The following is a 24,630-nucleotide window of genomic DNA, read 5'->3' on the forward strand; positions in this document are numbered from 1 at the left end:
GAAGCAAACTAGCGCTTTTCATTTATTATATTCAGTATCTTTGATACCTGGGCATGCTAACGCTTTTTCAATCAGTACGAGTGAGTGGAGTATATTCGCGAAGCAGTTTAATGGATGTTAACGAACCTGTCATTTTCTCAACCATTTTTTGAGTACAAAACGAACAGATACTTTTCAAAAGAACATTCCACTCTTCTACGCCTCCATAACCCCACGCAAGCCATCTTGCAGTGCAATGAGAGTGGAATGTACCTTATACCAATATTAGCAATTTTCAGTCCTATTCCAATCATGTACGGAGCTAGGCATTACACTCTGTCTGAACCAGAGTACTCGGGCACCCCTATGCAATGAGAAAACAACAAGCTATTGTCAGGAGAGGTGGATCCGCCAGTGTAAAAGGAACTGGTCCGTATTGTGTTGTCAGTAGAGAAGCAACAACAGCAGAATGGGTCAGCAGAGCTCAGTGACTTCGAAGAACTGACTACCAGCTCCACCAGAACGATATCCACCCTTCATCAGCTGCCCAAGTTGACTGTTTGTGAGGTGACTGTGAAGTGAAAACGCTAGGAACAACCACAGTTATACCAAGGCCAAGCAGACCTCGTGCACTGATAGGCAAGAGTCCTTGCATTGCATCGGTGGAAGGAATCACTCGTGTGTTTGAAAGCGGTGTCAGCGGTCCAGATAGCATAATGACTGCAAGGAGTTAAAAATAATGGGGTACTATGATCGAGCAGCTCCTTATAAGCCATTCACTTCTGTAGTCAATGCTAAGTGACGTTTGAGGTGGTGTAAAGAACGAGGCCACTGGATAATGGATGACTGAAAACGAGTGATGAATCACCTTTTATCCTGTGGTAATCCGACGGCTTTCGTGCCGATGGGGATGAAATGATGATGATAAGGACAACACAACACCCAGTCCTTGAGTGGAGAAAATCTCCAACCCAGCCGGGAATCGAACCTGGGCCATTAGGTATGACATTCCGTCGCACTGACCACTCAGCTACCAGAGGCGGACAGAAGGTGGTGCTATAGTATTGGAGTGTTTTTCGTGGTTAGTGTGTGGTCTCCTTATTGCTCTTTAAAAAAACGTTAAATTTGGAAGGATATGAACACATTTTACAGCATTGTGTAGTGCGTACAGTAGAGAAACAGTTCAGAGACTGTAGTAGCGGCCCCTTATCAGTTAGAGGGCCCATACGTCAGACAAACAAGGTGGGCTGCCGACCTCCCTTCAAGAACTCATAACGAAACATCGCCAGTGAATGTAAACATCAACAGACCTTCGGCATTAACATGGCACTACTTCATGTAAAGCCATGTGACAGATATCCGACAATGTGATTAAGTGTAGCACGCTGCAGAATCGTTGTTATAAGCATGCCAACAGAGTCAAACCAGCAGTGTGTACCTGCAGCTAGGACAGCTCTGGCCAATAGCTACACTGGCTCTAGCCCAGCAGACACTCACAGTGGTCTTCTGTAGAAATGTGGAGCTTATTGGGCATAATGCCACTTTCGAATTATGTAGCGTGGTGTTTTGGTTGTTATTATTTCTTTTCATTGTCTTGTAACTTTTATCTGGCTTTGCCACCACAAGAATTATCGTGTTTCTTGTTGTTCTTGAGTTTGGAAATTAGTGCCCATCAAGAACGCGTTTTAGTTAAATACAGTGCGTTCAGACTTGATCATTAGTTCTTTCCTGCCGACCGCAGGACACTACAGAAACGGTGATTCTTTTTATCAGCATGACGATGCTTGCTTTCTTACTTAATTTTAAGGGCGTCTCCACTCTTCAGCAGTTGCCCTTTATTCCCATTCGCCAGCTTTCACGATCATGGTAGTCTTTCTTACAGATCACTCTCCCCCATCATTCCAATTACTCCAGTTCTCCATGTTAGTCACAACCGTCCACACTTCTTACTTCCCAGAGACGACCATTCCAGGACTGCTTTTGGCCATCGTCCTTGCTGCATTTACTGTACATGGCCATACCACTGAGGAGCTCTGTTTCCATTTCTTTGCGCAATTGCCTGTCAGTGCACCCTGTCATAAAATAGCATCTATGAGGCAATAGTTTGTGGTCAATAGCCGGCCGCTGTGACCGAGCGGTTCTATGCGCTTCAGTCCGAAACCGCGCTGCTGCTACAGTCGCAGGTTCGAATCCTGCCTTGGGCATGGATGTGTGTGATGTCCTTAGGTTAGTCAGGTTTAAGTAGTTCTAAGTCTAGGGGACTGATGACCTTAGATGTTAAGTCCCATAGTGCTTAGAGCCATTTGAACCATTTGTGGACAATAACATCCCTAACATCCCTGAAAAGACTGGCATACCCACAGTTCCGATCTGAACTCAATGGAGCACCTTTTGGAAGAATTAGAACATCAACTCCGGACCACAGCATCCGACATTACAGCCTTCTCTGGTTTCAGCTTTTGAGGATTCATGGGCCACCATTCCTCTACAGACATTGTCACTACATTGAAAGTGTTCTTGTGAAGTTAAAGCCATCAAAAAGGTGAAATATGGACACATTCCAAATTCATGTCCACTAATAGGTGTCCACATGTTTTTGGTCATGTAGTGTATGCCTCTGTACGCACCCTAATCTCTCCTGTCTTATTTCCACAGGAGAACACACAACTGTGGCTACAGAACTGTTGCATAACCATACCCTAAAATAAGTTCCTAAATTCATCGAAAAAGCTTTCGTGAAAACAAAGTCGCCTTTTCCCCAAACATTCCCATGTCACTTCCCCAAGTATCTCTACAGCGTTTTAGTATGGGCTGTGCCGATCTGTTGCTGTCCTGAATTCAATTTCTGCTGTGAAGCTTACTTGACAAACACTACAAGAGCTGGATTAATACTCTAAAATTTCTCGCTCCCCCGTCTCGAATACGATTTGATATGTTTCCCCATATCCAGAAACCATCTAATAATTATAAACATTCCGTCCGCATCTGTTATCACAGTTTTTACATGACCGTTTCATTTCACGTCGCTTCTTAGAATTACCACCAAATGTTTAACCAAAGTGCTGAGCTCAAGACGTTCACAATTAAAGTCTTGCCAAACAGCATTTTCTATCCACAAATAAGTAAGGAGATTGCTCACCACTTATCCATTGAGCGTAATATGTCCGTGCAGTGTAGTCACTGGATATCGATTCCTCCAGTCCAAAAGGCTCTTTCTGGACTGGAAAGGCAGCAGCAGTATGCACAACCATTAGGCATCCAACCTGAAGCAAGAGAAACATAACAGATTAGCTAACGTTCTGAACAAGGTTGTCCACAGATAAGCTATTTTCTTTTTATTGCTCATTGTTCTGTTTTGAATGCTCAAATCCCGCTTAATTCTAGATTTGGTATGGAAACGTTTTACTGCTAGACAAAATTTTATCTATCAGATATGTGTCGGGCGTTCATCCACCCAGCAATCTGAATCGCCGAGTTTATGGAATGCAGCGCCATTTCTTCGCTGTTATCTTGTGAGCACTCTTGGCTGAGAAGACGTGTTCTAGACGTAAACTGAAGGTAGAGAGGCGGAGAAAGGGAAGGAAAGGAAAGGAAGAGGATCACTGCTGTCAGCTGCATTGGGACATTAGGTGGAATCAGCGGCGACGAGTGAAAATGTGTACAAGACCAGGATACGAACCTGGAATCTCCTGCTGACTAGGCAGGTGTGTTAATCACTGCGCCAGCCGCGACACAGCATTATCGCAACACCATGGACTATCTCAGCACGTCTCACAACCAATTCCGATTCCCATCGAGCACCACATGTCTGCAGACCCTGTCCATTTCCTTCACGTTCGCTACTATGATATGCCCACAGGACGTCAGACATGTCCAAAAGAACAGACCCTATGCATTCGTATGATTGATTCACCTTCTTCAGTGACGCCACAAATACGTCCGACCTCCTGTGGGAATCTCAGACTAGAGAACATGGAGGAAACGGACAGGGACTGCAGACAGACGGTGCTCAATGGGAATGGGAATCAGCCATAGGCGTGCTGAGATGGTCCGCACATTTGCAGTTACGTTGTGTCTCGGATGGCACAGTGCTTACCGCACCTGCCTAGTAAGCAGGAGATGCCGGGTGCAAATCCTGATCAGATACACGTTTTCACTCATCACCCCTAAGTCCACGTAACGTCCCAATGCAGCTGACGACAGTGATCCCCAGTAGTAGGGCAAAGTGGGCATGACCCATTCTACATTGTTGCCAAATTTATTCAAGATGGCGGATTGAAGAAGGTAGCCATAGATGTGGCAATATCCAAGAAAGACAGGCCATTGTGCGTATGTCACGAAGGTAGGCTTGAGTTCGCTCGCTCGTTCAGCTGAGCAGACAAACTATGTTTCTACACCTGTTAACTCATAGCTAGGTGTGTACATACAAACGAGAATTGCATGTTCTTCTAGAATCCGCTATTATGGAGTCTTTCTGTTAGTAGTCCTACAATGATAGAGAGTACATAGGCCTACTAATAATTTATTACGGCTGTACTGTGGTACAACGAAATTAAAATCATGTCAAAATGATTATCAGTAGCATAAGGCATCACATCTTGTATAAAATGAGGACTGTTAAGCAGAAGGGACTAAATACTACAAACAAGCCGTTATTCCATTTATGTCGAGAATTGATTTTAAGGTTGGTTGTACAAGTAGTAATCAGTAAGACTTCATAATACCAGATTCCAGTAGAAGATGCAATTCTCGTTAGTATGTACGCGCTCAGCCACGAGTAAACAGGTCTAGAGACGCATTTTATCTGCTAACCTGAGCTAGCGAGCGAGCTCAGGCCTACCTTCGTGACGCACATGCCGCGGCCGGTCTTTCTCGTGTGCCTCGGACAACGTCGAAGTGACGTCTTGGTGGGAAGCTCAAATTTTGAAGGGAAAATATGTCAATTGGGCTACCTCCACTAACCTAACCCTCCCCCTCCCCCCCTCACCCCATCTCCCCCACCATCTGGAAATTGGCAGGAAAAGGACTCAGTCTGCACTGGGCTGCAAGTAGGATGGGGGTAAGTCTTTATTTTGTATATATTGCTCCCATCCCCTCCCCTTCCCCCACCTGGAAATTGATGGGAAAACGACTCAGTCTATACTGGACTGACAGATAGAATGGATGTAAGTATGCATTGTTTATTTAAACAATTTGAGTTGGCATAGACAGTAACTCTGTCTGGTGTGTTCGCCATGAGATCCACAGTACAACTGACCTAGTTCACAGCACCGCCATTAAAGGACGCTGTCTGCCCTCCCCCTCTCCTCTCCTGTGACATAATCCAAGATCGCGGTCTACGGAAAAATGGCGGGAAAAGGACTCAGTCAATGTCTAGCTGCTGGACTGGGAGGACAGACATAACTGTTTGGTGAGTTCAATGGATGAGATGTCCACGCTGGAAAAGAGGAGTATGTTAACTGTAGCCATGCGTGTGAGGATTGTGTCAATAGCTAAGATATTTGGTGAAGACGAATACGCTTCATACGCTTCATGAAATAATGACAATGCAGCAGGATGGGACTAAGTTACGCTTCACAGGTCATACTGATAAAAGTGTATGGTGTAACTGTTGATCATTCGATAAAAGTCCAGTCAGTCTGTCTTCTGAACCGCAAGAGGTAAGATTTTCGCCCACTCTGATGTTTGACCTCTTCCAATTGGCACGGAGACTCGAGCAGGGATTGTGCCGGCTCATGGCACAGCCACATGGTAGCCGCAGGGCTGCGTGCTAAACACTTTCTGTGCCATTGGAAATAGCCGCGGCGCTCCACCTCCTTCCCAACCCAATGTACAGACACCTTTGTTGTTGAACATAAACTGATTCAGCTGTTGTTGTGGAATATTTTCACATACATAACTTGAAGATGTCACAGGGACTAAATGTACCACTGCACAAAGAAAGAGAGCTTTGCAGATGATACCACCACCGCAACACTTGAACACAGACTCTAAAAAGATCACGACACACTTGTGAAACAGTCCCAATGACACTTCCCGCTTTTATGGGAAATACCTTTGTCTTTGAGTGCAAGGTGCTTCAGGAGTTACTAAATCCCATTGAATATGTTTCTAAATGCGCTTTCAGAATGATCGATGCACAGTAGTTTGCTTCAGTTTCGCCATGTACACCGCCACACTTGAACACGGACTCAAAAAGATCGCGACACACTTGTGAAACTATCCCTGAGTCACTTCGCGCGTTTTTGTGGGAAATACCGCTGTCTTTGAGTAGGGGCTGCTTCAGGAGTTACTAAATTCAGCTGAATACGTCTCTGAATATACTCTTTCAAACAAGATCGCTGCACAGTAGTTTGTGTCAATTTTGTGATGTATACAGACCCAAGCGAACAAGGACTCTAAAAATCGGTGCACAGTTGTGAAATCTCCCTGAGACACTATACATTCTTTTGTGGGAAATAGATCCCGAAACCCATATCGGCTGCAATATATCATTTCACGCACCAAAATATGATGTTTAGAAGTCCAAATAGTCTCTGTAAGTCTAAACAGTAAGCTCACCGCTTTTGTAGTTTTAGTTGCTTGTTTGAAGGCAGAGAAAAAAATTTCTGAGTCCTACATCTGCTGTGGTGTTCATCACTTTTCTGAAACGGTGAGTGGGCTTAGTTAACATTTACTGCTGCTGGAGTCAGGGACGTTATTTTCCTCACTTCTCGAAGCACACACTGATGTGTAGGCACAGACGGGAAAGTCAGAATAATTACACAAAGAGAATTCGAAGCACTGTCCTAAAGACGAGAAAAGTGGCAGTTGTGGGGAAGGCGGATAGTCGTCTTCGGTTCATTGGTAGAATTTTGGGAAGATGTGGTTCATCTGTAAAGGAGACCGCTTATAAAACACTAATACGACCTATTCTTGAGTAATGCTCGAGCGTTTGGGATCCCTATCAGGTCGGATTGAGGGAGGACATAGAAGCAATTCAAAGGCGGGCTGCTAGCTTTGTTACTGGTAGGTTTGATCATCACGCTAGTGTTACGGAAATGCTTCAGGAACTCTGGTGGAAGTCTCTAGAGGAAAGGAGGCGTCCTTTTCGTGAATCGCTACTGAGGAAATTTAGAGAACCAGCATTTGAGGCTGACTGCAGTACAATTTTACTCCTGCCAACTTACATTTCGCGGAAAGACCACAAAGTTAAGATAAGAGAGATTAGGGCTCGTACAGAGGCATATAGGCAGTCATTTTTCCCTCGTTCTGTTTGGGAGTGGAACAGGGAGAGAAGATGCTAGTTCTTATACGAGTTACCCTCCGCCACGCACCGTATGGTGGATTGCGGAGTATGTATGTAGATGTAGATGTAGTAAACACAATTCGTATCCTGCACCATACAAAATCATCACTTCTACATCCTGCAGATAGCTTTCGACGACCAGACTCTTGCATATATAAGATCATGCACCGTAGATAGTTCTCGCAGCGCTAGATATTTCCCGCGAGGTCGGACAGTCGTCCACCACGGCCAACAGCCACAAGTCAACTGCTCCCACACACGCTGCCCAGACGCGTGATCAGAACGCCGCAGCGGACTGTGGTCACTCTCCGAACTGGTGTACAAAGGTTGGGTTGGTTCCCCTCGTCACAAAGACGTTACTGTTTCTGGCCCCAACCTGCTTGTTTGCTTGCTACCATGCTTTCTACAGCCATCTCCAGACTCTGGGATTACAAGAACATGTGTATTCTTACATGGTTTGCCAGAATATCATGTCATTTACGCGATAGTTCTCGATATCAGGCACATAGCAGTTTCCTGCTGATCGCATGCACCCTATAAATCTGAAGATAAAGTGCGGAAATTATATCTCTAGAAACCCGAAACTTTAACGAGGTGCAGCGAAGTGAAATGTGGCGAAAACCTCTGCGTAACTAGAAACTTATCTGGTCTGTGAAGGTCTTTACGTGAAAACTCGAAAAAAATAGAGGAAACTGGTAGTTTCACCGTTGTCAATCGTATAACGGATTCCAAATCATCATTGTACTTTACAAAGTCAATGTGTATAGAACTGGCATGCTGTGGTGAGCGTACTGTAAGACCTTCGGTACACACACCATCAGATTATTTGACTTGTCGGTCTAGCGAAGTAGGCGAGTATCAGCAATATGTCTCGTGGTCTTATCGTGGCGTGTTTATCTTCTGCCGTTAGGTCAGACGATGGAAATGCCACTTGCACGCTTAGAGTAGCAGATTGACAGTGACCAACTTTAAACAGAACTTGATTAATTTTCACACACATTTATTAAAATAATAACAAGCATAAAAATAACTTAACTTGGTTCTGGGTGCTATTTACAATTGACAATCTGAAGTTCCTTTGGTCTTGGTACGTTAATCTTAGTCTCACATATCTCTGATACTTGACAAAGTGTCTATACATTTCTCTTCATGGCTATGTACAGGAATATGATAATCTTATTAGGCGCAGACTGAAACTTGACTGCAGACTAATGCAGACTGATGCAGACTAATGCAGACTTGACTATTCGGAGGTCTGTACACTCGTTATAATACCTCACGCGTTCAGGTATCACTGGACGAGTGTGATCCGCGAGGAGAAAAGGTTCTACGTTAGCAGCAATCTCACTGGCTGCGTTACCTATTAATACGCGGATCGGCGGAAGCAGAATTTGGTCCATCTTTATGGCAGCCCCATCTCGTAGTGCGGAGACGGACGAGCGCTGCGCCTGCGCTGTTGTGCTTAGCGGGGCGCGCTCTAGTGGGAAAGTTGTGTACGCGCTGACTACACGGAACTATGTACACAACACATACATTTCTTCCACCCATCTTTCACCATCCAAATGCATACAACACTCACCACAATCGATGTTCTCTCAACCAAATAAAGATGGGAAATATATAGCAGCAGTCAACTGGACAATTTACATGCGAGGGAGTAACTGTCCAGCGCAAACACTGCCTGTACTGAAGCTGCTCAAATTTCCATTGAGAACACATGCAACCACGAAGGGTGCCCCACACATATTGAGTATTAGTTCATTATCGGCCGCCTAGAGGGCGACACAGTCAGGTCAGTTGCTTTCCTGAATCCCAGCTGGAATCTCCAGTCCGGATACATCCCGCCATAAACCAGAAATGTCAATCGTTCCGGCCACAGGCTACCACTGCAACGCGTGCTCCCACATACCAGCCAGAATCGGCCTAAGAAACAAGCCACATATATTTTATACCAGTATTTACAATTAAATATTACGACTGCTGCCTCAATCTGATGACAGTCGACAGTCAGGGAAGTATCAGGAATGCCCGCTCTTGACGTCTGTGGCTCTGGAAACATCAAAATCAGTAGCATTCTTATGACAGGACATAATTTTACATGTACAAAATATCTTTCATTCCGCTAACGGCTATTGCAATTTTCCACATCAAATCCATACCTTCCTTATGATACGACAAAGCCATTAATTTTGCACGTGTCAAAACACCGATATACTTTATAAGGCTCCTGATCACAGCAAATCTATAACGGATCCCCTACTAAGTACAATACTTCGCCAATAACTGAATGCTGGTGACACCAAACAATATTGAGCGAAAATCCATGATGGATCGACATGTCTCATTTGTTTGTCTTGTGAGTGGTACCGCCGGCCGGAGTGGCCGAGCGGTTAAAGGCGCTACAGTCTGGAACCGCACGACCGCTACGGTCGCAGGTTCGAATCCTGCCTCGGACATGGATGTGTGTGATGTCCTTAGGTTAGTTAGGTTTAAGTAGTTCTACGTTCTAGGGGACTTATGACCACAGCAATTGAGTCCCATAGTGCTCAGAACCATTTTTTTTTGAGTGGTACCAGTGTGTCTTAGGAAGAGAGACATAATCATCTTACAAACCACCAGATGCTAAAAACACAATCGCAGCGACTATGTTACCGTCACAAGCGGTCCTGCTTCTGCAGGTGCACACGAGTATAGTTAATGATATCTTTGTTAAAAACTGTACAAGCTTTATAAATTGAGTTATGATATTGCTTCAGAATGAAGTGACTTTCACACAAATATAGCGACATTGAATATACGAGGGCTATTCCGAAAGTAAGGTCCGATAGGTCGCGAAATGGAAACCACGGTAAAAATCAAAAATGTTTAATTTGCAACAGTTAGATACACCTTGCAGCTACTTATCTCCATAGTCGCCGACCCGACTTAGACGTGTATCGTAGCGTTGTACCAACTTTCCCATACCCTCGCTATAGAAGGCAGCCGCCAGTGCTCTCCGCCAATTCTCTACGCTGGCCTACGGCTCGTTGTCTTGTGCCGAAATGTTGTCTTCATAACCAGCGGTTCATGTGACCAGAGCTGAAACTCAGAGGGAGACAATTACGGGCTGTATTGTGGGTACTCTCACATTTCCATTTGAAAACGATGCAGGAGCATCTTCATTGCCCCTGCAGAATGCGGCTGAGAATTGTCTTGAAGACGAAACAGCACGACAGTTATGTAATGTTAGCTGCATAGCTTCAGGGGAAATTTCTCACCAGGCCCCCGTACTTGGCGGCAGACACTATTTTCTAGACATCTTTACGCACTCACTGCGAGCTCAGAAATGAGAAGAGCGACGTGATGCTAACTGGGGTTATACTAGAGACACTACCCAACACATCTGTGCAAAGCTTTATCGGATTTTCATAGTCGTTTCCATTTCGTGACCGATCGGACCTTACTTTCGGAATAGCCCTCGTAGAAGGTGATTGTGGGTTGTCTATTAACAGACCGAAAATGCAGAAGCACGTCGCCAACGGTGTAAGCTCGTAATAAAAGCACCGAATTTAGAAAGTGATACGGTTAAAGGACGTGGTACGTAGTCAGTATCTGCAATTTGCTCATGCCACTGCTACATATTTTTCCAGTATTTGTAACACATTCTATACCGATGCCATGTCAGAGGTTCTGTGATGTATCCACTGGGTTATAGACGATGGTTGATTGAAAATGATCACATTCAGTAGATGGTATGCTATGTGACGAATCACTTTAAAAAAATGCAACACTTGATTGAAGTTGTAAGAAATGTACACTGGATTTCCAGATGTATAGTTTTACGCCTTCTGGTAGCAATGTTGTCTCCGATTTGGAATCGTCTTTCCATTCAACCACATACCTGCGTTGGATCCTATGGAGATGTCTTTTAATGATTACAGTCACTAATGAATCATATTCGTGGCACGCTCATATCTCAACACCAGTCACCTTTTCCGATTTATGACAGGACTGTCCTTTTTGAACACTCGGTGGAAATGGGAGCATGTTGTAAATCCCCCAACTGTATATGATGTGTAAGACCAGAGCCAAAACGAAGCTTTCTGCAGCAACGCGAGGTAGTAGTAGAAAAGGACAGTACAGGAACTGGAAGAAGGACGAGGATTTTGCTACTGCATTGCAGTGCATCTCCAAACTACATACACATACTACTGTCTAAAGGACATCTGCGTCCCTCAGGGTAGATTCACGTCTGTCACCCAAACATTCTCTCCATCATCACTATTTTGAACCATCCAACACAGAATAAAAAACTACAAACTATAAAAAACTATACCATCTGCTTGCTGGCATCGAGCATATGTGGCGATCCTGGTAACTATATAGCAATTGATCCACTCAGTGGTCGAAGTCACCTGCACAGATCAGTGTAAAGTTTCGTCACCTGTGTTGTAGGAGGACCATATATCACAGACTAACAGTCGCTAGAGAGGGTCCCTGTGCTGTTGTTCTTTGATATACTGTTTTTTTCTGCTGTAACACGTTCATGCAATGTATTACTACAGCTTTGTACACCACCCTAAATTTTGTTTTTTTTTCTTTTTTTTTCCACCATGACTTCGATGACTGTGTCAGGTTCTAAAATGACATTAACACGTTTCGATTCATTGGCTCTCACAGAAAAATAGACATCAAGCTGTGTAAATTATGTTGCTGCTGCTGCTGCCACAACACACACACAGGATGATTTTACATAAAAAACAGTTGCAGCATATGGAAACTGGAAGACTTTTCCTGCGTTGTGGAGCGTTTCCAAACAGCTGTGTGAAGGTGATTGATGGCCTGTGCATTTAAACTCATCTTTCATAGTGACGGGGTAACAGACGGCTCGGTGTTCCGTTTCGACTTATTTCTCATGTTGCAGTCACGTATGTGACCACTGTTTCGGTGCTAGCCATCCATGGAAGGTGTCGCCCCTCTACCAAGACTCTTTCCCTATCTCAGACAAGTGATATCCCTCAGTATTATGTGTTAATCAACAATTTACCAGTGGATGGATGGGATGAGAAAGACACTGTCGATGTACTGTAACAAGGAACAAAATTGATAGTGTGGTCAATTTTAGCAATTTTACCGCAATTTCAAAGCCGACCATAGACACGGCAGCATGCTTCCCAATTCCTATATCATCACTAAAACTGCCCCTCCTTTAGTTTGTGAGTACCGTTTACTAGATTGCGACTGTACAATGAAGCGCGAAAGAATCGTGTATAGGCGTGCGTATTCAAATACAGAGATACGTAAAGAGGCAGAATACGGCGCTGTGGTCGCCAACGTCTATATAAGAAAACAAGTGTCTGGTGCAGTTGTTAGATCGGTTACTGCTGCTACAATGGCAGTTTATCAGGATTTAAGTGCTTTTGAACGTGATGTTATAGTCGGCGCACTAGCGATGGGACACAGCATCTCTAAGGTAGCGATGAAGTTGCGATTTTACCGTACAATTATTTCACGAGTGTACCGTGAATATAGAGGGTCTATACAAGGGCGATGTACTTGAGGACAATATTATGGAAATGGAAGAGGATGTACATGAAGATGAAATGGGAGATACGATACTGCGTGAGGATTTGACAGAGCACTGAAAGACCTGAGTCGAAACAAGGCCCCCGGAGTAGACAACATTCCATTGGAACTACTGACGGCCTTGGGAGAGCCAGTCCTGACAAAACTCTACCATCTGGTGAGCAAGATGTATGAAACAGGTGAAATACCCTCAGACTTCAAGAAGAATATAATAATTCCAATCCCAAAGAAAGCAGGTGTTGACAGATGTGAAAATTACCGGACAATCAGTTTAATAAGCCACAGCTGCAAAATACTAACACGAATTCTTTACAGACGAATGGAAAAACTAGTAGAAGCCGGCCTCGGGGAAGATCAGTTTGGATTCCGTAGAAATACTGGAACACGTGAGGCAATACTGACCTTACGACTTACCTTAGAAGAAAGATTAAGGAAAGGCAAACCTACGTTTCTAGCATTTGTAGACTTAGAGAAAGCTTTTGACAATGTTGACTGGAATACTCTCTTTCAAATTCTAAAGGTGGCAGGGGTAAAATACAGGGAGCGAAAGGCTATTTACAATTTGTACAGAAAGCAGATGGCAGTTATAAGAGTCGAGGGACATGAAAGGGAAGCAGCGGTTGGGAAGAGAGTAAGACAGGGTTGTAGCCTATCCCCGATGTTATTCAATCTGTATATTGAGCAAGCAGTAAAGGAAACAAAAGAAAAATTCGGAGTAGGTATTAAAATCCATGGAGAAGAAATAAAAACTTTGAGGTTCGCCGATGACATTGTAATTCTGTCAGAGACAGCAAAGGACTTGGAAGAGCAGTTGAACGGAATGGATGGTGTCTTGAAGGGAGGATATAAGATGAACATCAACAAAAGCAAAACGAGGATAATGGAATGTAGTCGAATTAAGTCGGGTGATGCTGAGGGTATTAGATTAGGAAATGAGACACTTAAAGTAGTAAAGGAGTTTTGCTATTTGGGGAGCAAAATAACCGATGATGGTCGAAGTAGAGAGGATATAAAATGTAGACTGGCAATGGCAAGGAAAGCGTTTCTGAAGAAGAGAAATTTGTTATTATCGAGTATAGATTTAAGTGTCAGGAAGTCATTACTGAAAGTATTTGTATGGAAGTGAAACATGGACGGTAAATAGTTTGGACAAGAAGAGAATAGAAGCTTTCGAAATGTGGTGCTACAGAAGAATGCTGAAGATTAGATGGGTAGATCACATAACTAATGAGGAGGTACTGAATAGGATTGGGGAGAAGAGGAGTTTGTGGCACAACTTGACCAGAAGAAGGGATCGGTTGGTAGGACATGTTCTGAGGCATCAAGGGATCACCAATTTAGTATTGGAGGGCATCGTGGAGGGTAAAAATCGTAGGGGGAGACCAAGAGATGAATACACTAAGCAGATTCAGAAGGATGTAGGATGCAGTAGGTACTGGGAGATGAAGAAGCTTGCACAGGATAGAGTAGCATGGAGAGCTGCATCAAACCAGTCTCAGGACTGAAGACCACAACAACAACACCGTGAATATCAGGAATCCAGTAAAACATCAAATCTCTGACATCGCCGCGGCCAGAAAAAGATCCTGCCAGAACGAGACCAACGACGACTGAAGAGAAACGTTCAGCGTGACAGATGTGCGACCCTTCCGCCAATTGCTGCAGATTTCAGTGCTGGATCATCAACAAGTGTCAGCGTGCAAATCATTCAACGAAACATCATTGATATGGACTTTCGCAGCCGAAGGTCCTCTCGTGTGCCCTTCATGACCGGATGACACAAAGCTTCACGTCTCGCCTGGGCCCATCAACACCGACATTGGACTGTTGATGACTGGAAATATGTTGTCTGGTCAGACGAGTCTCATTTGAAGTTGTATCAAGCGGACGGACGTGTACGAGTAGTGAAACAACCTCATGAATGCATGGACCCTGCATGTTAGCAGGATACTGTTCAAGCTGGTGGAGGCTCTGTAATGGTTTGAGGCGTCTGTAGTTGGAGTGATATGGGACTAGATATAACTCTGATAGGTGAGCATCCTGTCTGATCACCTGCATCCATTGATGTCTATTGTGCATTCCGAAGAACTTAGGCAATTCCAACAGGACAATGCGACAACCCACACGACCAGAATTGCCACAGAGTGTGACCAAAAACACTCTTCTGAGTTTAAAGACTTCCGGTGACCACCAAACTCCCCAGACATGAACATTATTGAGCATATCTGGGATGCCTTGCAACGTGCTGTTCAGAAGAGATCTCAACCCCCTCGTACTCTTACAGATTTATGGGCAGCCTTGCAGGACTCATTGTGTCAGTTCTCTCCGGCACTACTACAGATATTAGTCGAGTCCATGCCACGTCGTGTTGCGGCAGTTCTGCATGCTCGCGGGGCCTCCTACACGATATCAGGCAGGTGTACCAGTTTCTTTGGCTCTTCATTGCAGGTAGATGACTGCGCAGTACGTCGATTCATTGTTAATTCTCTAATTGCTGCCACATATAAGAATTGTCTACACCAATCAGAAGACAAAGATGTATTCCAGCATTTCGGCGTATTTTTTCCCTTAATTTATACGTATTTTTGGTCAATTCTTTCGTAATTTTATGTCACTTCTGGCCACGCCATCAAGACATCACTTGTCGCTATATATTCTAAAATTGAGTGTATATGTAGTATAGTCGTCAACACTTAGCGCAAATGAAATATTTTTTTCCTGGTCTGACGGTATAGCACAGCACTGTACTTGAACGCAGTTGCATTGCGTTTGCTATGATTTCTGTAGATTTGTGTGTGACGGATGGTTCAGGGAGGAAGTCCGAGTCTCTTCAGGTCTGTTGTCACCTTCACGTGGTCACAAAGAATGAAGGCTGAGGTATTTCCCGAGACACAGGAAGTGCGCTTATGCCGTCGGCACACAGACCGTGCTGTCGAACGTCAACGTTGAGTGTGCTGAGTTCAACGTGCTGCTGAACGCTCAGGAACGATGGGACTTGTGCACACGGTACGTGGGCCCCAGCGTGGTATAAGCGATCATAACGCACTCCAGCGTCAGTTGCGGGATGTTTCTAGCTCGTAAATCGAACTGTTTACTAAACGGGTGCGCGTAAAATTCCCACATTAACTCTTTCAAAACGCACATTTCCTCCATTGCCCATAGGCTAGTCACGTTATTCCATATGTAATAAACACAAATACTTCAATATCCATGTACATGTTTTAAGACGAAAAGGAAAGTACCATGTGGAATAAGTAAGGACACAGGCTTATGAAAGTTCTATTACAAACAGTGCGATACGAATTAACAATAGTTCTCCACATAAGACAAGCATTATTTCATCATTCCCAAATTTTAGTAAAACCCTAACGTCATTCTTACTTGATCACTGTTTCTACCCAGCAGCAGAATTTTTGCAACATATGAATTACGAAACGTAAAAGAAAAAGGAGCAAAGTATCGTTATACAGGTAGCACAAGCTGTCCTGTAGATTAAGCCTATCGAACAAACTCACTCCTCATAAAAAGGTGAACTTATATTTACATAACATCAGTTACTGTAGTATATACTTATATAAAACTAATAATGCGTCAGGCCGGACGGAGTGGCCGAGCAGTTCTAGGCGCTACAGTCTGGAACCGCGCGACCGCTGCGGTCGCAGGTTCGAATCCTGCCTCAGGCATGGATGTGTGTGACGTCCTTAGGTTAGGTAGGTTTAAGTAGTTCTAAGTTCTAGGGGACTGATGACCTCAGAAGTTAAGTCCCATAGTGCTCAGAGCCACTTGAACCATTTTGAATAATGCGTCAGAACCTATTGCGCGAATGTAAGGGGGAGTGGGGGGGAATTAGACGTGGCGAGACGCAAACCATCGGCATTTCATGCATGTCGGTAGAAGTCGTTAACGCTACTCACTGTGCTAAACTAACAACAAACCTAGCGTAGCCATATCTAGGGTATTGCCAGTTGCTAAAAGCTTTACTCGTACCTATGTTACTAATTGAAATTTAATTATAACAAACTGTACCAAGAAAAATGCGTTTTTGGTGGATCGTCAGTGTGTCGTTGCCTTCTAATAGCCTACTCTCATTACACACAAGTTACAATAATACTTTTGCCACGAATAAGATGATTCTCGTTATTTTTTTTGCAACGAATCACACAGTTTTCGAGTGATTCTCAATTTGCTGGGGCTCAGAAACGGCACATATACGTATAGGTTTGAAATGAATGCCAATATGGCGCCTCACAACTCTGTGCTGAAGGGAGACGGCGTGCGTGTGACGTAGTTGGCGTTGTGTCTTCTCACTGGTCAACGCTCAGATGCACGCTCAGAATATCTGACCTGCTAGATGTTGCCTTGCAGTTCGGGAATACTCCCGAACGTGTTATTCCACGCTATGACGTCAGAGACTCGGCACGCCCAACGTTCGGACGCACGGTCCGTGTGCCGACGGCTTTAGGATTGTCGCATGCCCGAGCGCGCGCCCTGACCGTGTGGCGCGGCCCGGCAGCCAACGCGTGTCACCGGCCGCCGAACCGTGGAACGCTATGTGTCCTTGGCTAAAGAGCGTTGTGGGACTACAATATACTACTACCAAACAGGTCGCGTGTTTGACATTGTGCAGGACTGATTAGGTGTTTTAAACTCCAACAAACAGTATTGACAATGTGCTTCTCTGTACTCTCAACCAGTCCCGGCGGAGGTTCGAGTCCTCCCTCGGGCATGGGTGTGTGTGTTTGTCCTTAGGATAATTTAGATTAAGTAGTGTGTAAGCTTAGGGACTGATGACCTTAGCAGTTAAGTCCCATAAGATTTCACACACATTTGAACATTTTGAACTCTCCACCAATCACAACCTTGCGGTGCCAGTTAACAAACAGTTGCTCTATGGCGACATTCTACTGTATGTCTATTGAGGTAATAGTGATATACACGAGTTTATTGGTGTCTTTGAAGCTTTCCTGGAAAAAAGAGAACCATCTGCCTCTAAACTGACTAGCATCTGCGTTAAATGATGACAGAAAGCGGATGGAGTGATCGGTTAAGATGGAGCTGTAACGAGGTGTGATTTAATGGTAGACTCATGATGCGTTCTAGAGGGAGAGAGAGAGAGAGAGAGAGAGAGAGAGATGTTGCTGCAGGTCATTTAACCATTTTTCCGTTGTTCTGTCAGGATGCATCAGTTGTGTGGCATAGCCTGTGTTCGACTCGTATACGGCCGCGTGTTCTGTGTGTGTCCTAGAGCACTGTCTACTTGCGGTCGTTATCAGTAAACCTCCCGGTCATTAGAGAACTTCCATCTCTTGTTGATGAAATATAACCATCCTGTTTCGACACATTTCTCTAAACGAACGAAGATTTATGCGATGTATCCGTTCCCCTGTCGCATCTTGGGTATAAAATCGAGACTTCAGTTTCATAACTAGGATGATTCTATGTTAGCGATAGGTGTTTCTGAAGCACTGCAATCCCTGTGTATATACGAGGGGCGTTCAGAAAGTAAGCTCCGATCGGTCGCGAAATGGAAACGACTATGAAAATCCGATAAAGCTTTGCACAGATGTGTTGGGTAGTGTCTCTAGTATAACCCCAGTTAGCATCACGTCGCTCTTCTCATTTCTGAGCTCGCAGTGAGTGCGTAAAGATGTCTAGAAAATAGTGTCTGCCGCCAAGTACGAGGGCCTGGTGAGAAATTTCGCCTGAAGCTATGCAGCTAACATTACATAACTGTCGTGCTGTTTCTTCTTCAAGACAATTCTCAGCCGCATTCTGCAGGGACAATGAAGATGCTCCTGCATCGTTTTCAAATGGAAATGTGAGATTACCCACAATACAGTCCGCAATTGTCTCCCCCTGAGTTTCATCTCTGGTCACATGAACCGCTGTCTTTGAAGACAACATTTTGACACAGACAACGAGGTGTAGGCCAGCGTGGAGAATTGGCGGAAAGCACTGGCGGCTGCCTTCTATGATGAGGCTATTGAAAAGTTGGTACAACGCTATGACAAAAGTCTAAGTCAGAACGGCGACTACGTAGAGAAGTAGCTGAAAGGTGTAGCTAATTGTTACAAGTAAAACATTTCTGATGTTCACTGTGGTTTCAATTTGGCAATCAATCGGAGCTTACTTTCTGAACAGGCCTCGTATTTGCTTGACAGATGCCCAGTTTACAGAGTTAATGGCGTGTAATTTCACATGTCAAACGCCGCTGCTTAGCGTTCATCTATTTCCTTGTAAGAGGTATTCTCCGTTACTAACGATCATTTCCCCCCATGAACCATGGACCTTGCCGTTGGTGGGGAGGCTTCCGTGCCTGAGCGATACAGATGGCCGTACCGTAGGTGCAACCACAACGTAGGGGTATCTGTTGAGAGGCCAGACAAACATGTGGTTCCTGAAGAGGGGCAGCAGCCTTTTCAGTAGTTGCAGGGGCAACAGTCTGGATGATTGACTGATCTGGCCTTGTAACATTAACCAAAACGGCCTTGCTGTGCTGGTACTGCGAACGGCTGAAAGCAAGGGGAAACTACAGCCGTAATTTTTCCCGACGACATGCAGCTTTACTAGAGCTGCATCAAACCAGTCTCAGGACTGAAGACCACAACAACAACAACAACAACAACAACGATCATTTTCTATAGGACGGATGCGACCATAGTATAATTTCTGAACCGTGATCGGACGTCAACAGTGGACGCTATACACCTCTGGAAAGCCGTACTGTGCATTTATCACAAGAATCGATGTTTCAATAAATTATTTATTTTTCATTTTACAGTTTGGCACCATAGTTTACCTAACAGAAGCTTGCAAGGATAATGTATGTCATACGTTGAAAATATATTTCTTGCATCGGAATATTACCGCACTGCATTTTAGCGTGTTTCAAGTGGAGAACCGTGTAGTCTTAGGAGTGCATGTGTTTGTTCTCTCTTATCAATATATTCTTGGTACTGACACCACACACTAGAACAATACTTTAGAACTGATAGCGCAGTTGATTTACGTAATATTCTTCAAATTCCGTCCGTATGGAGCTCCACCATGCATGAAAACCAGGCGTTTTCTTCTTCTTAATCGACTGTTACATCATCACAACACTTTCATATTTACTATACACCGATAAGGGATGCTAACCCGCTCGAAATACGCGCATCTGGAGAGATTTTGTGCACTTGGATGGATGCTGGGGGTAAGATTGGTGTGGAACAGCAGTTACGGACTCGGCTTGCTCTGTCCTTCAAGAGATGTAAAATATAGTAGTCTACTTCTGGTCAGCTGCAAATTTAATCGGTGACAGTGTCGCAGGGAGGAGTCGTCAAACATATTACAAGGAGATCTTTCAGTCTCCAACATTATCCTAAGAATACAAGAATGCTCTGTGACTTTCATCCACATAGTTCTAGGATGCTCTGTGAGTCCCATCCATTCAGAGAAAGATGAGTAATCATAATCGTAAATTACGAGCTATGATCAAAGTGCTCGAAATATGTAGATCGCTGTCCGGTGTACTTTGGTGTATACGTTCGAAAATTAACAACGAGTGGACATACTGCACAGTTCCCTATCTACATTCACAATCTAGTATATGGTACTCGCAAAGTAGAGGAGAGGCAGTTTTAGCAATGATACAGAAATTGGGAAGCATGCTGTGGCGCCATTCGTCAGCATTGAAATTACGGTAAAATTGCTAAAATTGATCATCGCACTATCAACTTTGTTCCTTGTTACAGTACATCGACAGTGTCTTTCCCATCCCATCCGTTCACTGGTACACTGTTGATTACTACATAATGACTGAATGATATCACTTGTTTGAGAGGAGGGGAGAGTCTTGATGGAGGGCAACACCTTCCGGGGATGGCTAGCACCGAAACAGTGATCACGTACATGGTCGCAATATGAGGAATCAGTTGAAATGGAGCACCAAGCCATCTGCTACCCCGTCACTGCGAAAGATGAGTTTAAATGTACAGGTCATCAATCACCTTCCCACAGCTGTTTGGAAACGCTCCACAATGCACCAAAAGTCTTCCAGTTTCCACACACCACAACTGTTTTTTATTTAAAATCAGCCTGTGTGTGTGTTGTGGCAGCAGCAGCAGCAGCAACATAAATTATACTGCTTGATGTCTAGTTTCCTGCGGGAGACAGTGAATCGAAATGTTTTAAAGTCAGTTTATAAACTGACACAGACCTCGAAGTCATGGTGGAAAATAATGTAGGCTAGTGTACAAAGCTATAGTAACACATTGCATGGATGTGTTGCAGCACAAAAAAAAATGTATTAAACAACAACAGCACAGAGACCCTCTCTTGCGACTGTTAGTCTGTGATATGTGGTCCTCCTACAACACAGGCGACGAAACTTTACACTGATCTGTCCAGATGACTTCGACCACTGAGTGGATCAATAACTATATATTTAACAGGATTGCCACATATGCTCAATGCCAGCATTCAGACTATATTTGTTTTCAATATATAAAACACAGTCCAGAGGCATGGTAATAACTCATTGAGTTCTTTACCATATGGTTTTAGCGGAGTTTTTTAATAGTTTTTTTGTTTTTTATTCTCTGTTGGATGGTAAAAATTAATGATGAAAAATTATCTCCAGTCATATGAATGTTACTGAGTCTGATATTTCCAGAGCCACAGTCGTCAGGAGGGGATATTTCCGATACTTCCCTGAATGTCGACTGTTGACAGATTGAGGTAGCAATCGTAATATTTAATTGTAAGCACAGGGATAAATATATGTAGCTTCTTTCTTAGGACTATTCTGGCTGGTGTGCGGGAGAGCGCATTGCAGGGAGGGCCGACAATGCCCCCTGATGGAGGTGCTGTGAACTAGGTCAGTTGTACTGTGGATCTCATGGTGAACACGGTAGATGGCGCTGCTGTCTATGACAACTCAAGTTGTTTACGTAAACAATCCATACTTACATCTTTCCTAACCAGCAGCTCACCACAGAGTCCTTTTCCCACCTATTTCCAGTTGATGGAGAGAAGGTGAGAGGTGGGGGTTAGGTTAGCGGACGTAACCCAATTGACCAATTTTCCTGCCAAAATGTGAACTTCGTACCATGACGCCACTGCGACACTGCCACATCTGTGGCCGCCATCTTAGATTCCCATCTTGAATAAATCTGGCAACACTGCACAGTGAGGCCATGCCCACTTTGCCGTACAACTACGGAATCTCAGAGTAGTGAACATGGAGGAAATAGACAGGACTGTGGATAGGTGGCAGTCGATGGGAATGGGAATCAGCTATAGCCGTGCCGAGATATTCCGCGCAATTGTGACAATGGTGTGTCACAGATGACGCAGTGGTTACCACACCTGCTTAGTAAGCAGGAGGTCCTGAGTGCGAATCCCGGGCCGATACACATTTTCGCTTGTCACCACTGATTCTGCGTAATGTCCCGATGCAGCTGACAGCAATGATACCCTCCCTTTCCTTTCCTTTCTCCCTCTCATCACTCTCAATTTACATATAATGAATCACAGCTGCGGATTCTGCGTGGTGTCTGTTTTTTCGGACTTGTCCGAAAGATGAGACACCACGCATTCATATAAAAGGAATTGGAGCTCCTGACTGCATTCATTGCAACAAGTTCGATAGGAAATAAACAGTATCTATTATGAAACTTCCTGGCAGATTAAAACTGTACGCCGGACCGAGACTCGAACTCGTGACCTTTGCCTTTCGCGGGCAAGTGCTCTACCGACTGAGCTACCCAAGCACGACTCACGCGGCGTCCTCACAGCTTTACTTCCGCCAGTACCTCGTCTCCTACCTTCCAAACTTAACATAAGCTCTCCTGCGAACCCTACAGAACTAGCACTCCTGAAAGAAAGGATATTGCGGAGACATGGCTTAGCCACAGTCTGGGGGATGTTTCCAGAATGAGTTTGGAAGGTATGAGACGAGGTACTGGCAGAAGTAAAGCTGTGAGGACGGGCCGTGAGTGGTGCTTGGATAGCTCAGTCGGTAGAGCAATTGCCCGCGAAAGGCAAAGGTCCCGAGTTCGAGTCTCGGTCCGGCGCACATGTTTAATATTCCAGGAAGTTTCATATCAGCGCACACTCCGCTGCAAAGTGAAAATCTCATTCTAGTATCTATCATATGCGTCTGAGGCACCTCCGACCAAGAAAGAGTAGTCACAAAAACTAGCTACAGGATTGAAAAATGGCTGCCACACAGACACACTACGTTCTTTCTGCTTTACAATCTAACTATGATCATACGGTTGTTAGCAACAAATGGTGTGGCGTGGATGGGGGGTGGGTGATGCACTAGCCTTCTCTCCTTGCCCCCCGCCCTCCCCTTCGAAGTCGAAACTGCCTACAGGAAAATTCAAACAAACAATAAGATTTTTGTGAATCTTCAGGTTTTGGCGGCGCAAAGACTGTTCCATTAAGTTTCGGGTGTGCAGCCGCAAGAAATCTTCTTCTTCTAATATTTCGGCTGTAAAACGTTCAGCCATCTTCAGAGTGAACCGCAAGACTGCCGCTCCAGTGCTTGCTTCGTCCCTTTATACTGTTGTACCGCGCGACTGCGTATGCGGCCACAGATGCAAATGCGCCAGAGACGTTGGTCGGCGGCAGAGACGTGCATAATGCGCGAGTTGTATCTATGACTCCGCAGTTGATCTTTGTTGGCATATCGATATATCATTGTGAGCTGCACTGTGACGACGTCTTTGCGAGTTTATTACAGCAAGTGCCGGATTCCAGGATTCAAGGTTGAAACCACTGTCTCTATTAATTAAGTTCGTCGTCAAGCGAATTTCAATTGCCTCCTTTACTATCGAGTCCCAAAATGACGATGTAGTTGCCAAAATTTCGACGTTGTCATACAACATACTGTGACAATTATCAATACAGTGCTCTGCCACGGCCGACTTGTTAGGTTGTAAAAGTCGTGTGTACCTCTGGTGTTCTGTACATCTTTCTTGGACAGTACGAGTTGTTTGTCCGATGTAAGAAAGGCCACATTCACAGTGAATTTTGTAAACTCCAGATTTTCGGAGCAGCAAATCATCTTTGACGGAGCCCACGAGTGCAGCTGTCTTAGGTGGGGGACGAAAAATCACTTTTATTTTGTGTCTGCCGAGAATGCGTCCTATTTTTGATGAGAGGCTACCCATTTTTCCAGTGAGGGTCTACTGTAGTTATTCAGCAACGTGAAAACAGCACACATGTGATCGTCCAGCGACATCTGCTGGCCGATTATGAGAAAGCCCGAACCGCTATACTGGTAACTGTCAGTTCAAAAATGGTTCAAATGGCTCTGAGCACTATGGGACTCAACTGCTGTGGTCATAAGTCCCCTAGAACTTAGAACTACTTAAACCTAACTAACCTAAGGACAGCACACAACAACCAGCCATCACGAGGCAGAGAAAATCCCTGACCCCGCCAGGAATCGAATCCGGGCGTGGGAAGCGAGAACGCTACCGCACGACCACGAGATGCGGGCAACTGTCAGTTCACTCAGGTTACTGAGTCGAACAGGAAAACACTGTAAATCTAACTAGTCTTAACTTAAACTAACTTACGCTAAGGACAACACACATACCCATACCCGAGGGAGGATTGGAACCTCCGACGGGGCGGGGCCGGGGGGGGGGGGGGGGGGGGGCTGCGCGATTCGTGGCAGGACGTCCTAGGCCACGCGGCTCTACCCTGCGCGACGGAAAACACTGCCAGGTCATGAAACGGTCCTCTCGATGAGAGGAAGAATGACGTACGAGAACTGAAGGTCCTGCTGAAGCACGCAACAT

General features: G+C 44.7%; 1 protein-coding gene and 1 non-coding gene across 2 annotated transcripts in view; one reads left to right on the forward strand and one right to left on the reverse strand.

Annotated features, from left to right (window-relative positions):
- Positions 1-24,630, reverse strand: part of LOC126262528 (venom dipeptidyl peptidase 4-like) — a 272,420-nt gene that overhangs the window by 218,905 nt on the left and 28,885 nt on the right. Inside the window, exon 2 of the mRNA XM_049959201.1 lies at positions 3,119-3,242. Within this exon, the coding sequence (XP_049815158.1) occupies positions 3,119-3,242 (124 nt within the window). The remainder of the gene's footprint in view (positions 1-3,118; positions 3,243-24,630) is intronic.
- Trnas-cga (transfer RNA serine (anticodon CGA)) lies at positions 22,818-22,892 on the forward strand. Its single transcript has one exon. It is a non-coding gene; the product is annotated as a tRNA-Ser (tRNA).

This window comes from Schistocerca nitens, chromosome 6 (genome assembly GCF_023898315.1).
Source record: "Schistocerca nitens isolate TAMUIC-IGC-003100 chromosome 6, iqSchNite1.1, whole genome shotgun sequence".
NCBI classification, from domain to species: Eukaryota; Metazoa; Arthropoda; class Insecta; order Orthoptera; family Acrididae; genus Schistocerca; species Schistocerca nitens.